Raw genomic sequence first — 16,750 nt, 5'->3', positions numbered from 1 at the left:
TGGTTCGATTTCCAGGCTGTATCACATCCAGCCGTAATTGCGAGTCCCATAGGGCGGCGCACAATTGGCCCAGCGTCGTTCCAGGTCTGGCCGGTGTAGATCGTCATTGTAAATAAGAATTTGTTCTTAACTGACTTGCCTAGTTACATTTTTTAAAATGTAAAAATTATTTTTTTTAAAGGAATTTTAGCAGATGTTTTCTGATTCAACTACTACTCTGTTAATCGGATCCTGGAAGGGGTCATTCATTACATGTCATGCATTCCTTAGTGCTTATCGGTAAGTGTCCCTGTGTTTGTGTGGCTGACAGGTGAAGACGGTTGAGACACGCTCAGTACGTCACTTCCACTTCACAGCCTGGCCGGACCACGGCGTCCCCGAGACCACCGAGCTGCTCATCAACTTCAGACACCTGGTCCGAGAACACATGGACCAGTACTCACGCCACTCCCCCACCGTCGTCCACTGCAGGTACACACACACACACACACATACACACACACTGTTTATCTTAGTTAACCTCAAGAAGCGTAATTGGTTTAAAAAGTAAATTAACATTAGTTCTCTCTCTGCTCTCTCTGCTCTCTCTCCCTTTCGCTTGCTCGCTCTCTCTCGTTCTCTCTCTCCTTCCTCTCTCTCCCTTTCGCTTGCTCGCTCTCTCTCCTCTCTCTCGTTCTCTCTCTCTCTCACTCTCTGTCTCTCTCACTCTCTGTCTCTCTCACTATCTGTCTCTCTCACTCTCTGTCTCTCTCTCCACTCAGCGCGGGTGTGGGACGGACAGGCACCTTCATAGCCATCGACCGGCTGATCTTCCAGATAGAGAGGGAGAGTATGGTGGACGTGTACGGCACCATCCACGACCTGCGCATGCACCGGCCCCTCATGGTGCAGACAGAGGTCAGTCACTGCCCACACTGGTCTACATTTCAGCATGTTTCTGGGTTTAATACAGGCCTACTGTACAATACGTCACTGTGGTTAAAAGTGGAAGTTATGCTCCGGGTGCTTATGTGGTCACTAGGTGAAAAATGTATTGACATCTGAACGGTCAAGTTGGCTTCATCCTAATTGTAGTACATTGTGTTATTGTCTTACAGGAGCAGTATGTGTTTCTAAACCAGTGTGCCATGGACATCATCCGATCCAGAACTGGAACCAACGTGGATTTAATCTACCAGAACACGGCTGCACTCACCATATACGAGAACGTAGAACCCAGGAAGGATACATCGAAGAATGGCTACCACAACGCGTAGGCCTCTGGTCCACTCGTTCCTCTCTCTATTCCTCCCCAGTCGTCCTCCACTCCCCTCCTCCAGTATCAGCCAGACAGGCCTGTAGAGACGAGCTTATAAAAGGGAAAGTTTTTTCATAGACACACTGTATTTATTGATCTAGTTTTTTGTAGTATTTATTTGGTAAACACGTTGTGGAAGTAGGAAAAATAACAAGGGAGGTAACTGTTCAGAGGAACAGACGCACAATTTTCATCCAAAGACCAACAATGGAATGTGTACAATCATATTTTAGAGATGTAATTCTTATATTTCCATATTTTTATATTGCTGATACTTTGAATGTCTGCTTGCTCTCTTATTGTGATTGTTGTAGTATTGCCAATATGTTAAGAATACTTGCTCAGGTAATATATGTGAAAGGATGTGTGGTTATACTGTGTGAGATGTAAATGAATACAAAGATATATATATATATGTATATTAATATCAAATTAAATGCAGATCTCGTGTATTGTTAAATGGGCCCAATGTTGTGTTTGCCAGATATCTCCATCTTTAGGTAGGGATTAGCACCCAACATAACAATTATCCAACCATTTAAAAAAAGAAAAACTCTCCTCTCTTCTGAGCCTTGACGTGCCCTCCCAAGAGTTTCCACTAGGTGGTGCAATTATATTTTTCCTTATGTACAATGTCTGGACAAGCACAATACACTGTTTTAGAGGAGAAGAAGAGAACTACTCCTGGCAATAGGCCTATACAAATATGATTTAGTATTAGATACGTGAAGTCAAACGTTACACTTTCACTCCAGAGAATTTGGATATCTCGGCGAGTTTAAAACGAGGTGTTTCGTGAGAACCTTTTGTGTTTTTATGCGCTGTTCTGCGTAAAGCACTGGATGCATTTACGTTTTTACACTGCAGCTTTTTAAATTCTCCTATAGCTGTCTAAGGCTGGTCTACATATTCTTGAGGTGATCATGAGAAGTGATTGAGAAACCGCTGTGTGAGCCTGTGGCCCTCCTGACTGTTGAAACCCACTTTGTGCAATACGAAATCACCATTCAAATACGAAATCACCATTCACAAAACTTCAGTCTGTAAACTCAGCTCATCTCTCACCCTCAAAGACTCATGGGCTATGCATTATGAAATGTTCTCCTACTGCTTGTTGTTGACCTACTGTATGTTCTATAGAAAGGGGCTCGTGTAATGCTTTGCTTAATGTCTATTGGTGATGTTTCTATCATAGGAGCAGGAAAAGGTTTGCAGTCATTGGGGCGGCAGTTTTCCATGAGGCAATTTGCACTTTTTGGAAATATGTGGTTATATATATATACACATGAATTCATGGGACCTGTCCAGAAACAACCTCTCTACTCCCTAGATCAGAAAGAATTGGATTGGTAAAAGCAACATGGTAGCGGCTCTACCTAGCTTTTCCGATAGTGATATGCTTGGTGGATTCTTCTGGTCAAAATGACACAAATATCTATAAATGGCTTGGGAATAAGGGATGTTTCTGGATATAGGTCATAGATTTACAGATCAGCTGTGGTTGAATTTAAAGCCACTCTCCTGATACTGTTGTACTGTCTTTGTGTCACAATGCACATGGCTGACTGCAAATACGCTTCCTCAGAGTTTTAGGACGTTTTATGGAGTGGTGTAGGAATTGTGTTACAATTGCGGTGTGACACACTATGTGAGTCTCGCTGGTACAATGCAGAGGACGAAAAGGTCGAGGTGTTCTATTTGTATCCTTCCGTCTGTCGATCCTGGGATTAAAGATGTTGCACTCTTTTCTCTCTACAAGTGTCAGCTTCTCTGTTCCACCACATGCCCACAATGTCCATGGCGTTGACTGAGACAACGGCCCAAGCTTTTGTTCAGTTAGAACAAAACTAACTGGGGTCAAATAATTCAGTTAAAGGTTCATTGAAAACGAGCAACAAATTGTAACATTTGGTAAACACGGTAGTTAGTCTGCGTTGAATTCTTTGAGGTAAGCACTAGAAAGTTATCATTTTGCAAGTGCCTCATGATCGTCGGCTGAAAACGGGACGAGGGGAGAACTGTTTATTGTTGAGCCTTTCACAAAGGGTCATTGTTACTTTGTTCAGAGAGAAACAGCTTTTTAAAGTTATTTTGATGGAGCAAAGCGCAGTGCTCTGGGGGCCTCTAGGCCATGTTGCTGAGTCAGGGGTTAGTACAATGTGGCCACAGGTATAAAAAGAGGTTTTAAACAGGTAGGATGTCAGTTCCACATCAAGAGCAGCAGCAGCAGCAGAGAGACAACATGACCTCCACCGGCATGAACATGAACAGCAAAGTATATTTTAGTGCATAAATATATAAATATACATTTTCCTAGATTGCTAGACTAAGGGCTGTCTTGTACTCTAGTGTCAGAGCACAAGGCAACCTTAATTGCAGAAACCTGATTGGTAGTGGGATTGGGCAGGGCCCAGAACGTGGCAAATGTTTTTGTTTGTACGTTTGAATGGTTCATAAGGATTCCTGCTTATTTTCAGATCACCTTCTACGAGGACAGGAACTTCCAGGGTCGTTCCTATGAGTGCAGCAGCGACTGCCCTGACATGTCCTCCTACCTGAGCCGCTGCCAGTCCTGCAGGGTTGAGAGCGGCTGCTACATGGTCTACGACCGCCCCAACTACATGGGAAACCAGTGGTTCATGAAGAGGGGAGAGTATTCTGACTATCAGCGCATGATGGGAATGAATGACATCAGATCCTGTCGCATGATCCCCATGGTAAACATTTCATGCATGGTTTCATGCATGATCCCCATAACATTTCGTTTGTAGCATTTTATGCCGTTGATTTCAGAGAAACGTACACCTGTGTCCATTCCTCTATATGTCTACAATCTACGACGCTGCGTTACCCATTTTTGTCAGGAAGTTCCTGAGCTGTGCAGATTTCTCAGTAAAACATGTTGTTTCGTCACGTTACAGCACAGAGGATCTTACAGGATGAGGATCTACGAGAGGGAGAACTTCGGAGGTCAGATGCACGAGATGATGGACGACTGTGACGACATCATGGGTCGTTACCGCATGAACAACTGCATGTCCTGCAACGTGATGGACGGCCACTGGCTCATGTACGAGCAGCCCCAGTACAGAGGCAGGATGATGTACATGAGGCCTGGAGAGTACAGAAACTTCAATCAGATGAGCATGGGCTCTATGGGCATGAGGTTCATGAGCATGAGGCGTATCAATGAGTCCTGTTACTAGATATTGCTTTACTAATGTAAAGAAGAGAAGCCATTGAATAAAATGTATATAAAAACAACAACTCTTGCATATATCTATTTGACCCTTTAGCCAAACCCCTTGACAGGCCATACTGAAAACATGCAAATATGTCATACCTATTCTTAATGACCCAAGGAATACATAAAACACTAAACAATAATACAAAACATCCAAATGTGGTTTATTTTACTGTTCCTAAAGTCTCATTTCCAGTGTCTTTTCACAAAAAAATGCATATTACAATAATGATTCCAGTGTCTGTGAAACAATATCTTAAAGGTCACTTTCGTTACCCCGGTTCTCTGATAATATGAGTGAGACGTATCACATATGGGGATTCGCTGAGGGCGGTTCACTATGAAGAACTAATCACAGGAGGCAGACAGGTCAAGTGGCAAATGAGATGAGCCCTCCCTCCTTATAAAGGCGCCACTCGTCCCCGCCCTCTGGTTAGAGCGTTGGACTAGTAACCGAAAGGTTGCAAGTTCGAATCCCCGAGCTGACAAGGTACAAATCTGTCGTTCTGCCCCTGAACAGGCAGTTAACCCACTGTTCCTAGGCCGTCATTGAAAATAAGAATTTGTTCTTAACTGACTTGCCTAGTTAAATAAAGTTAAAAAAAATCTAAAATAAAAATCTCAAGCATGCCTCGATTCCTCGCGAGCAGAGAAATGCGGTGATATGTCTCACTCATTATCAGTTCTCTTTCAAATACTAATGTTGACCTATCACAAGTGGGGAATCTTTGCCAACTCCCATATCTCAGAGAGGCTCTCCCAGAACACAGGGTAATCCCAACTGCATTACCCCGCAGAGGCTCCGACACTGAGGATAGAATGCGCTAACGAAGGTGCAGCGATTCCATTCAGTAAAACCTCTTAAACATATGAGGGGCGGCCCGACATGTCACATTGCAAATCTCCTACAAAAATGAGATGTCTGTGAAAAGTTCCCAAGAGGTAGCCAATACCTCTCTCTGGTAAAAATAAAATCAGCCCTCAGTGGGCTGTAAACCCACCTGCTATTATCAGTAAATATAAAAGCCTCCACTATCCAAAGGAAGGCAGAGAAAAACAGAGGCAGAAATGGAGTCAGGAAAAAGAAACACGATTGACAGGAGCTGAGGCACTATGTTCAGCAGCGGTAAGGTCGTGAGAACGATTAGGTAGAAAGACAGGATTCTAGAGGTGCTGAGGGAGAGCTTCAGGAGCCCGTAGTAATTCTTCTGCAAGGAAGAGAGGTGAGAATGACCAGTGTTGTACTTATTCGATGGGGTTTAACGGCGGTTGGCACCAATTGTTAATGGTGCATTACCGCAAACCAGCTGGATGGGGTATTGAATAAGAAACAAAAAAGAAACATTGCGGGTAAGTGGGAAAACGACACCATACAAAATACAAAATGAAACACGCCAACTAACACGCCACTTCTTCAATCACAGTCCACTCCAAAATACTACCCTCCACAGGCTCAGGGGCTACCCTCCACAGGCTCAGGGGCCTGCGACGGCGGGAACATTCACAGGACGGATTTCCCGAAGACCCCCCAAGAACGTTCAGCTGCATTCACAATGATTCCAATTTTCCTAGACTTCTTCTCCGCCTTGCGCTGTACTGTTTATGACCATTGCAATAAATAATACAAAGTCCACCTTTTTAACATGTAACATTTCACGATCCCTCGGTTGATGAGAAGCCTTCACTGGTGGCGGTGGCTCTACGGTTTCTTCCCCGACACTCACTCCTTCCACTCTTCTCACATCCTCAAGATAGGAGACACGCTGGACACTCCTTACTCTGGACACCTCATTCTCCCTCACCCTAACGGGGCATTCCAGGAATCCGGGGGCTCATGTTCACCTCCGCAGTTGCCGCATTTCACTTCACCTGGCATACGGTACTCATCCCTTCTGCACACACTTGACACATGACCAAATCGTTTACATTTATGACACAACAAGGTATCTCATTAATCCTAACTTTATATGAGAAGGGAGAGACACCTCATCAAAGAAAAGTAGCCTGATGAAGTGAATGTCTTTTCTCCGTCTACCGTACAGGTCAGTCGACGGGCACCAACCACTCCATCGATGTCGTCGGTAATATCCTCTGCCTTTATTTCTTGCTCCACCGCAGAAATAACCCCCTTGGTAGGCGCCCTGCTACGAAAATCTGTTTTAGTCTTAAAACACATTCCGTGGGCACACAAAGAAAATCGAAATACAACCACTCCCTGTGACTCTCACCAACGCCACACTTTCCTCGAGACATTAAATGGATTTCCCAAGTAGCGTTGACCTAAAACCCTCAATCGGACTAAAAACTGGTCTAGGGATTTCCTATTTTACACAACTTTTACATCTCTTGCGTCCCATCTTCTTTGCCACGGTCACCCACTCATTCTCACTTTATGTGCTATTAGCTTCACCCGACTCACTAGCAGTTTCAAACAAAACCTCAGTTTCCGCCATCTTCTCCGCGCTTCCTCTCCCCTCTCTTTCTTCTTCTCGTTCTTACACCGGGCGTCTCGCCGGCATCCTTCAGACACCAGATTGACCGGTGGCCAGCGAGTTGCGCCTTATGAAGGAGGGGAGGGCTCACCTGTGTCCGACAGACGTTGTGTGATTGGTTCTTCGTAGGGATCCACCTCCAGCGAATCCCCACGTGTGGTACTTCGGGAAAACAAGTACTCGAAAGAGAACAGATTTATAGAGACCGGACTCATCTGTATAAAACATGAAAGAGCGGAAGGAGATCTGAGGGATGAAAGTATCATTGAAGTAGACCGTAGAGGTTATCTTGCATTTAGACACTATGCTCTTCGCTGGCAGGGAGAAAGGCACGCTGTTGATACTTAAAAGGACTACTGTTCTCTTGGAAATAATACTGTAACTTGCTATTCTAATGAGTTGAAAATCAGAATACAGACATGCTACTGGATGACCTTTTCACAATGCTCTACGGCTTGAGGACCTCCGGAGATGCGTACATGGAAAGATAGGATAGGGAATATGAAGAAGGGTTGCAATGACACAACATGCCAAGTTAACACTCAGAAGGCGCACACCTTAGTGCTTCTACTAACCGTTCTAGAGTAGCAATTTATTTCTACATATTACTCTGATATTGACTGGAGCTTGTAATGGAAGTATTACGGTTTCAGTGCATTTTTCTCATTCAAAGTCATTCAGTGACCAGAACTTGATTTAGATACCATTTGAATGGACAAGACCTTACACTCTAATACAGAGATGAACGCAACTCCCTATGTTACAATTACTACTTTAAGGTGGCTTTTGTTCAGCTGCACTTACTATGTGAGTGTTTGAATACATTAAACATCACATTATTAATCAGCAGAGTATTTTCAGACTGGGGGCACCTTTCTTAAAAGGTGGCAAATTCATAAAACATCTGTAAAAAAAACCTTGTTGAGTGTCATATCTTACACACGATGTCCCAAAAATATCATATTACAATAATAACACTTACAATGTACAAATGAGTTCTTCCTGTCCTATAAACACGTAACAAAGAAGAATAAGAAAACATATCTACAAGATAATAACACAGACCAAAGGCATTGATTCGTTTTTTTGATGTTTCTGCCTCTGTGGGCAAACACAGCTGGGCACTTAGTCTTAATGATTCATGAGATCAGCGTCACGTCGTGGCACATCTGGTGACAGAAAAGTCTACAATCCGAACCTGCTGTCTGATGCCGCCTGCACTGAATAACTACAGACAGCGCCACTTGGTGGCAGTGCTGTGAAGTGCATCATTTTGTTTTTCCAACTCACTGCTGCATACTGGGACATGTAGTTTCACGCTGTCCTGTGGGATTTCGTCCAACACTTTCTTCCCTTTTTCCCTTGGGCAGGCAACTGTCTGTGGGCAGGCAACTGATCTTCATATGAGTTTAGGGGTCCTGTGGCCTACTGGAATGGGTCATAGTGACCCTTGAATCCCACATAGGGTATTAGCGCAGTAGCCCTTCTTCCTTGGTTGTCTACCTGGAATTCCATCCAGGTCAGATTGAGGTTTCGTTGCTACCACTGTTGAGAGAGACAGAGAGAGTTTTTAAAGTCAGAAAGTGATTGACTTATTATCCAACATATCTGATAGACATGCAACATGGCTGCCAGTATCTCGTGACCACTCACTCTGAGTCTGAGTCTTGGGCGTATTGAACCCCGTTGACACCATTGACCAATGGCGACATTGTCGTCCTCGTCGTTGTCATGACAAACCCGTTGCGCAGGTCCTGTGGAGACAACGGAGGGCATGGAGGCACGGGTGGGCGAGGTGGGGGTTTAATGAGGACCCGGTTTCCCCCGGTCACAGCGCAAAGACGAGGGGAGACGGGAGATGGGGGGACGGGGACTGCGACTGGGGTAGTTCTGGGGGAGATGGTGGGGGGGTTGTAGTCGCTCAATTTTTCCCGCAGGCGATTCTTCATGTTCTTGTCAGTCAGCGGGGGAGGGTAAGTGATCTTGTTTTTCAGAATGCCTGACAGAGGATGCAAACACGTGCACACAAAGGGTGAGTGTACAGACCACAGTCAATCATGCAAGTAAACACACCCAGAGGCACACACACACACACACACACACACACACACACACACACACACACACACACACACACACACACACACACACACACACACACACACACACACACACACACACACACACACACACACACACACACACACACACACACACACACACACACACACACACACACACACACTAAACTTATTTGGATAGCAAAACATAACACAGAACGTTGACATGGTGATTCAGTCGCACAATTAATTTGATTTGGAACATTCTTGAAAAAGGTCAATTATAAAGGGCCTGAATGGTCAGATCGGAGTCTGTCTCTCTCTCTCTCACCCCTTCTCTTCTCTGTCTGGTTGCTGTCAGGTGAGCTGGGAGGGGCGCTACCGTTCTGGGAGGGTGACTCCCCATTGCCTTTTCTGTCCTGGTGGAGCTTCACGTTGACCTTGGTCTCCATACGCAGCGTCTCCAACCCGCAGGGCTCCTCGCTCTCACTGACTGTCGGCGGCTCAACTGGCCGGTGAGGCTTCGTGTGATTGGCCGCCGTATCCACTACAAAAGTATCAAAATAAACAGTTTATATGAGATTCGCCTAAAAATGAATCTGAGATTTTATGTCATATAGTTCTATTGAAATCCATTTGTGTGTGTGTTTGAACTTGAGTCCCGTTACCTTTGGGTGTACTGTGCTGGGGCGGTCTCTCGTTGTTCCACCTATGTTTGCGGCTCCCTCTGTCATCATCACTGTCTGATGAGTGGGACGAGGCGTAGGAGCTACTGTGCTCATCCACCGAGAGCTCGCTGTCCGAGTCCGAATCTGTCACCATGGAAACACACAAGCTATTACTTACTATCGGACATCTGAAATGTAGGCCCAAGCAGCCAATGGCATGACAAGTATTGGGATCAGACTAAAACAGATGACATGCAGTTTGTGCATAAGACTCGTACTATCTTTCTTGGAACGCTTGCGGATGAAGATGGAGGAGTCTCCCTCTCCACTGTAACTCTTTTTGGCTGAGCGGGAGGATGTAGTATGCTTTTGCTCCGAGCCATTCCTGTAGGTAGAAAGAAACATGATGAGTACAGAAATAATCATTTGAACATGAACGATAATTTTGTTCCAGTCGAACTAGGGTTGCAACATTCCGGTAACCTTCCCAAAATTCCCAAGTTTTCCCGAAATACTGGTTGGAACATTCCATAAGCAGGAAATCCAGAATCCTCCAATAGGGCTTTCTTAGAAAGCTGGGAATTTTGGAAGGTTACTGGAATTTTGCAGCCCTAATTAAAACCCGGTTTCAGTACAACCCGACTGCCACCCAGTGAGTTACCTGGCCTGGCTGCTGCTGAGGCTGTGGGCTGATCTGACCGTGCTTTCCAGGGAGGCAGTGGACTCTCCAATGGCCGTGCGGTACAAACCCTCCTCCTCCGTGAACGAGTACTTACCGTTTAAAGAACGCTGGGGGCATCAAAGAGGTAGAATGTGGGTTGAATCGTCACCATCAGCAGCATCAGGTAATGTTTATGTGATCCCCTTTATGATGAATATCTAGTATTTATCCCCATAAAATCAAAGGGCCCGTGGCTGGGTTTCTACTGAGCTAACATATGGAATTGTTTTAAGAAGGTCACACCAAGGTCATACCATTTAGAAATGTAGGACCCCTGTAAGTATGAAAGAATGATCATCAAAAAAATTATTGCCCTGAGATTATTGCCCTCAATTCATCGGGGGAAGGACCATACAAGGTGTCGAAAGCGTTCCACAGGGATGCTGGCCCATGTTGACTCCAATTCTTCCCACAGTTCTGTCAAGTTGGCTGGATGTCCATTGGGTGGTGGACCATTCTTGAGACACACAGGAAACTGTTGTTGAGTGTGAAAAACACACCAGGGTTGCAGTTCTGGAAACAAACCGGTGCGCCTGGCACCTACTCCTGTAAAATACCCCGTTCAAAAGGCACTTAAATCTTGTCTTGACCATTCACCCTCTGAAAGGCATAAAAATCCTTCTTTAACATGTCTCCTACCCTTCATCCTACCCTTGGGGCGGCAGCGTAGCCTAGTGGTTAGAGTGTTGGACTAGTAACCGGAAGGTTGCGAGTTCAAACCCCCGAGCTGACAAGGTACAAATCTGTCGTTCTGCCCCTGAACAGGCAGTTAACCCACTGTTCCCAGGCCGTCATTGAAAATAAGAATTTGTTCTTAACTGACTTGCCTGGTTAAATAAAGGTAAAAAAAAAAAAATCTACACTGATTGAAAGTGACATCAATAAGGGACCATAGCTTCAAATTGGATTCACCTGATGTCATGGCAAGAGCAGGTTTCCTTAATGTTTTGTACACTCAGTGTATGCTTCCAATCATTTTTCAAACTGATACTGGGCTACCTTCAGACGAGTCTTGTGAGGCTTGTGGGCGTCCTAGAGAAAAACAACCGACCGGTCTGTTTTCATGGAAGTCTCACCTTTCGATATTAGGGAAAGGTGTATTATGCTAATTCGATGATCGACTCCAGGGGATTTGAATGTAGACGGGTTTAGTACACTTAGATATTGACTGATGTGTACATACTGTGAGTAAAGTGGTGCGGGTGGCAGTAGAATCTTCCACGATGGACTTCTTTCCTGTCAGGACGTTCTTCAGGTTGATCCTCACCTCCTTGTTGAAAATACAGAGGAAGAAGAAGATGCACACACCCTGAGAGAGAGAGAGAGAGAGAGAGAGAGAGAGAGAGAGAGAGAGAGAGAGAGAGAGCAAGAGAGAGAGAGAGAGAGAGAGAGAGTGCAAGAGAGAGAGAGAGAGAGAGAGAGAGAGAGAGAGAGAGAGAGAGAGAGTGCAAGAGAGAGAGAGCGCGAGAGAGAGAGAGAATTGCATGTCAGATAAACAGAGCCAATATATTTCAGGGATTTTGAAGTACTTTTTTATGACAAGGCAAAAAGACAAATACCTGGAGGCAGCTGAAGATGGCAAAGAGGTAGTGGAAGGAGAGTACATCACTATTGACTGCCATGAGGCCCAGGACCCAGGTAGCACTGATGAGCAACAGGAGGACGAAGGCTATGCGTAGAGAACAGCTGGAGAGGAGAGGTTGTTATTCTTGAATGGAATCCAGCCGACACGTTGTGCCAACTATTATCTAAACCCTATCCTGTTTCGAAGTACTCACATTGCTCCAGACTTCTCAAATGTCCACTGTCTCTTTCCGCACGAGGCCTTGGCGGCCAGGAAGAATAAAGTCATGTTGACCTAAGGGAGATACATGAGATGGAGATGAATAACAGCCATAACCAATACAGTCTAGTACAACAAATAAAGAGTGGCCGAAACACACACTCACCAGTACTATGATAGCGATGGGCCCAGCGATGCTCCAGATGAGTGTGTCGTGGACAGAAAGCCAACAGAAGTCTGGGTTACCATAACCCTGAGGATCCAACCCTACTGCAAGGCCTACAAGAGAGGAAACCACATACAGTTAGTCAATTCCTTTTGAATTCCTGTCAATTCAGAAACTACACTGAAATTCCAATTCCCTTCAATGCTTTTCAAATAGGAAAATGTGGGATTCCAATTTGGTTTAGTTTCCGAATTGACAGGAATTTTGGGGGGAATTGACCCCATCCCTGACTTGAAGAGTACAGGGCCTTCAGAAAGTATTCATACCCCTTGACTTATTCCACATTGTGTTGTGTTATACATTTTACACACAATACCCCACAAAGACAGTAAAAACATATTTTCATACATTTTTGCAGATTTATCAATTAATGTTAGAATCATCAAGGATTATAGCTGGGAGTCTTTCTGGGTAAGTCTCTAAGAGATTTCCACACCTGGATTGTACAATATTTGCAAAAAATTCTTCAACTTCTGTCAGGTTGATCATTGCTAGACAGCCATTTTCAAGTCTTGCCATAGATTTTCAAGCCGATTTAAGTCAACTGTAACTAGACCACTCAGGAACATTCAATGTCATCCTGGTAAGCATCTCCAGTGTAGATGTGGCCTTGTGTTTTAGGTTATTGTCCTGCTGAAAGATGAATTTCTCTCCCAGTGTCTGTTGGAAAGCAGACTGAACCAGGTTTTCCTCTAGGATTTGGTCTGTGCTTAGCTCTATTCCGTTTCTTTTTATCCTAAAAAACTCCCTAGTCCTTGCCAATGACAAGCATGCCCATAACATGATGCAGCCACCACCATGCTTGAAAATATGTAGAGTGGAACGTTGTGTTGGATTTGCCCCAAACATAACACTTTGTGTTCAGGACATAAAGATGATTCCTTTGTTACATTTTTGTCCGTTTTACTTTAGTACCTTATTGCAAACAGGATGCATAAATTGGAATATTTGTTATTCTGTAGATGCTTCATTTTCACTCATTTGGTTTAGTTAGTATTGTGGAGTAACTACAATGTTGTTGATCCATCCTCAGTTTTCTCCTATCACAGCGATTGAACTGTAACTGTTTTAAAGTCACCATTGGCCTCATGGTGACATCCCTGAGCGGTTGTCATCTTCTACGGCAACTGAGTTAGGAAGGACGCCTGTATCTTTGCTGTGACTGGATTTATTGATAGTGTAATTCATAACTTAACCATGTTCAAATGGGAATTTCAATGTCTGAGGGACATAATCTACCAAAGGGAACCTAATCTACCATTAGGTTCCCTTTGTGAGGCATTTGAAGACCTCCCTGGTCTTTGTGGTTGAATCTCTGTTTGAAATTCCCTTCTCGACTGAGGGACCTTATATAATTGTTATCTGGAGTACAGAGATGAGGTAGTCATTCAAAAATCATGTTAAACTTATTCTGTGACTAGTTAAGCACATGTTTACTCCCGAACTAAGTTAGGCTTGCCATAACAAAGGGGTTGAATACTTATTGTCTCTCAAGACATTTCAGGCTTTCATTTTTAATTCATTTGTAAAAAAAAATGTCTAATAAAACATAATTCCACTTTCCACTTTCCACTTTGACGTTATGGGGTATTGTGTGTAAGCCAGTGACAAAAAATCTCAATGTAACCCATTTTAAATTCAGGCTGTGACACAGAAAAATGTGGAAAAAGTCCACGGTGTGGTTACTTTCGGTATGTTTTCTCCATGCATCTGTGTCCCCCTCTGTCTTTGTGTGCATAAAATGAGCGGGAATGTATTTGTTTGCATGCGTGTCTGTGTGTCTGTCTGTGTGTGTGTGTCGGTGGGGAGTGTGTGTGAGAGAGAGAGAGTGTGTGCGTCTCACTCACTGGTGATAATGGCAGGAATGCCCCAGCCAATGGCATAGTAGAATCTCATGTGGCCATGGTTGATGTTGCGGACCTCAGTCAGCATGCGGTAGATGTGAAGTCCCTCCACGAACATCCAGGCAAATGTACACATGTAGGAGTAGTGCAGCAGGATGGCTACCACTGTACACGTGAACTGAGGGACAGAGAGGTTGGGAAAGATGATTAAAGCCCCCATTTTAAAAGAAATCTGTGCCAAATGTCTGTTGGGCCCTCTGTGAAATAAGTCGGGTTCAGTAACTTCCAATCTATAACAACAGAACACAATGCGATCGCTAACGCCAACTCCACACATTGCCAGACAGAAACAGAACTATTATTATCCAAGATAAAGCCACTAAGATGATCAGGCACAGCCAATACAGTCACAACTCACTAGCATTAAAAGACAAATTCATTTCAAAGTTGTGGAGGGGAGAGGAGACCCAAGGCCAGCTCTGTAGCCTTCCTCTTGGAGTTCCCCTCCACACAATGCTGTAAACCAATATATTTACAGTAGAGACTATGTTTTATCCTGCAGGTATATCAATAAGTGGAGAGTCTATAATAAAGAAACAAGACAAAGAGAGAGTGTTTTTTGGGGTGTGCCTCAGGGTCACGTGCTAGGCCCTCACCACATTCTCAGTCTGGTTGATTCCGAAGAGGAAGATGAGCTCCGAGAGGAAGATGGACACCACCAGGTTTTTGTGGATGCTGTGTAGGTTGGAGCGGAGCTTCCGGAGGATGGCCAGGAGGAGGAAGGTGATGAGGAGGGCCAATAGCGATGCTGACACAGTGGTGTAGGTGATGATCTTCAGGGGTAGCACCTCCCCATGCTGAGGAGGTAAACACAGAATAGGAGGTCAGATCAAATAATTCAAGTTATAAAATAATAACATTAAAGCTGACCTCGTGTGTGGGGTAGAGGGCTCAGGGCAGTACCTCTCTTTTGGAGATGTCCATGAGCACAGCAGAGCTGGACATGTGACTGCACTGGCAGCTGATGTGAGTGCTGTTCCTGAACACCAGCTCACACCCCTTGGCAGACCAGCCTCCCATTCCTTGAACACTGGACACAAAATAGAGATTGTTGGGTATGATTTTTTTTCTCAATTTTTCAACAGAATCTAGCTAAACTCCATTTTAAACCTATGGTACAGTGGTTGTTCCAGTAAAAGTTGTACTGCAGGACACCTTGCGAGCTTTCATTGTCAGCCATTGTTGCCATTAATGAGAGTTAGTGCTAGTTTGACCACCAGGGGGAATCTTTGAGAAGCATTTAACAGTATTTAATATTGGCTGTGCTAGAGAATTTGAAACCTTTTTTTGCAAGAACATGGTATATGGGATGGATTTTAAGAAATGTAGCTTAATTAATTTGATCTCTCTCTCTCTCTCTCTCTCTCTCTCTCTCTCTCTCTCTCGGCTATGAAAAGCCAACTGGCATTTACTCACAAGGTGCTTACCGGGTTGCACCCTCTATAACCACTGTTTATATTATTGACCCTGCTGGTCATCTATGAATGTTTGAACAACTTGAAAACTTATCTAGGCTTTATGGCCATGTACTCTTATCTCCAACCAGTTTGGATTTAAGTTTAACTTTGTAGGACTGGCACCTTCAGTGAGAGGTCTAATGCTTTAATATTTAATCATTTCTGCCTTCCGAATTCATATTCATTATATAAATAGGCCCACCTTCATCAGATGAACCACCGCGTGTCAGCTAGAGCGCTTTACTTCACGAATGCGTAAAAACAACCAATGTCAGCCTTCAAACGCTTTATTATACAAATATTTAAAGTGCGTGTGGGCGACGGAGAGAACGCATTTGACTGCTGGCCATTTCAGGAGGAACGGGAAATTGCGTGTCAATTCATAAACCATGTGCCATCGAAAATCTCTTCCCAACTATTTTGCAATCTACATGGCTCTTGGCCAATAATTACATTTAGAGGATTGGAGGATTCTAAATGAATATCCAAGGGGCATTTTAGGTTAGGGCAAATCTTGAAAATGACATGCGCAAGAGACCGTGGTAATATTTGTACTTTTAGAGAATAAACTACATGGCATCCAGGTCAGGATAACCAAAACATTTCTTTATTAAAGGCTATCAAAAATAATAGTTGTACTTATTTATTTTGATCCAAAGCCTTGAAGGAGTGAGTCACTCAGTTTTATGTAGGTGCAGCTATATGACTGCACCATCAACTTGATTACTTAGCAGACATCACTTGCATACATTTATGTTGAGTCAACACATACATCTAAAGAATATCATGGAATATAATTGAACATGATCATTTCTCTTAGATATAGAAACCTTTGTGTAACAACTGTTTTAGTAAGTAATATGCTAACAGTCCAGCTACAGCTTCTTCTGACCCCCGT

General features: G+C 44.0%; 3 protein-coding genes across 6 annotated transcripts in view; 2 read left to right on the top strand and 1 right to left on the bottom strand.

Annotated features, from left to right (window-relative positions):
* Window positions 1–3,342, top strand: part of LOC124039144 (receptor-type tyrosine-protein phosphatase eta-like) — a 71,975-nt gene extending 68,633 nt beyond the window's left edge. For all 4 annotated transcript variants that reach the window (XM_046355068.1, XM_046355051.1, XM_046355042.1 and 1 more), the window contains 3 exons: window positions 311–471; window positions 762–897; window positions 1,098–3,342. In XM_046355068.1, the coding sequence (XP_046211024.1) occupies window positions 311–471; window positions 762–897; window positions 1,098–1,256 (456 nt within the window). In that variant the 3' untranslated portion in view covers window positions 1,257–3,342. The remainder of the gene's footprint in view (window positions 1–310; window positions 472–761; window positions 898–1,097) is intronic.
* Window positions 3,343–3,478: 136 nt separating this feature from the next.
* LOC124039171 (gamma-crystallin M2-like) lies at window positions 3,479–4,561 on the top strand. Its single transcript, XM_046355080.1, has 3 exons — window positions 3,479–3,572; window positions 3,775–4,014; window positions 4,219–4,561. Exons 1-3 carry the CDS (start codon window positions 3,495–3,497, stop codon window positions 4,501–4,503), a joined length of 603 nt encoding a protein of 200 aa, XP_046211036.1. The 5' UTR covers window positions 3,479–3,494; the 3' UTR covers window positions 4,504–4,561.
* A 129-nt stretch (window positions 4,562–4,690) lies between these two features.
* The window catches only part of LOC124039132 (cadherin EGF LAG seven-pass G-type receptor 1-like), an 88,092-nt gene continuing 76,032 nt past the window's right edge, over window positions 4,691–16,750 (bottom strand). Inside the window, 13 exon segments of the mRNA XM_046355020.1 lie at window positions 4,691–8,578; window positions 8,687–9,032; window positions 9,425–9,640; window positions 9,762–9,905; window positions 10,040–10,146; window positions 10,423–10,550; window positions 11,666–11,791; window positions 12,042–12,168; window positions 12,261–12,340; window positions 12,432–12,544; window positions 14,339–14,513; window positions 14,992–15,192; window positions 15,299–15,425. Of these exon segments, the coding sequence (XP_046210976.1) occupies window positions 8,554–8,578; window positions 8,687–9,032; window positions 9,425–9,640; window positions 9,762–9,905; window positions 10,040–10,146; window positions 10,423–10,550; window positions 11,666–11,791; window positions 12,042–12,168; window positions 12,261–12,340; window positions 12,432–12,544; window positions 14,339–14,513; window positions 14,992–15,192; window positions 15,299–15,425 (1,915 nt within the window). The 3' untranslated portion in view covers window positions 4,691–8,553.

The sequence above is a fragment of the Oncorhynchus gorbuscha genome, linkage group LG01, assembly GCF_021184085.1.
Source record: "Oncorhynchus gorbuscha isolate QuinsamMale2020 ecotype Even-year linkage group LG01, OgorEven_v1.0, whole genome shotgun sequence".
Lineage (NCBI taxonomy): Eukaryota > Metazoa > Chordata > Actinopteri > Salmoniformes > Salmonidae > Oncorhynchus > Oncorhynchus gorbuscha.
The sequence above is the reverse complement of the archived record's forward strand: the minus strand, read 5'-3'. Positions and strand labels throughout refer to the sequence as shown.

Bases quoted from the DNA above. Each gene is read 5' to 3' on its own strand.
- LOC124039171 (XM_046355080.1), top strand. From the start codon at position 3,495: ATGTCAGTTCCACATCAAGAGCAGCAGCAGCAGCAGAGAGACAACATG. The intron at 3,573-3,774 runs GTATATTTTAGT...GCTTATTTTCAG, and splicing joins GCATGAACATGAACAGCAAA to ATCACCTTCTACGAGGACAG. The intron at 4,015-4,218 runs GTAAACATTTCA...GTCACGTTACAG, and splicing joins CCTGTCGCATGATCCCCATG to CACAGAGGATCTTACAGGAT.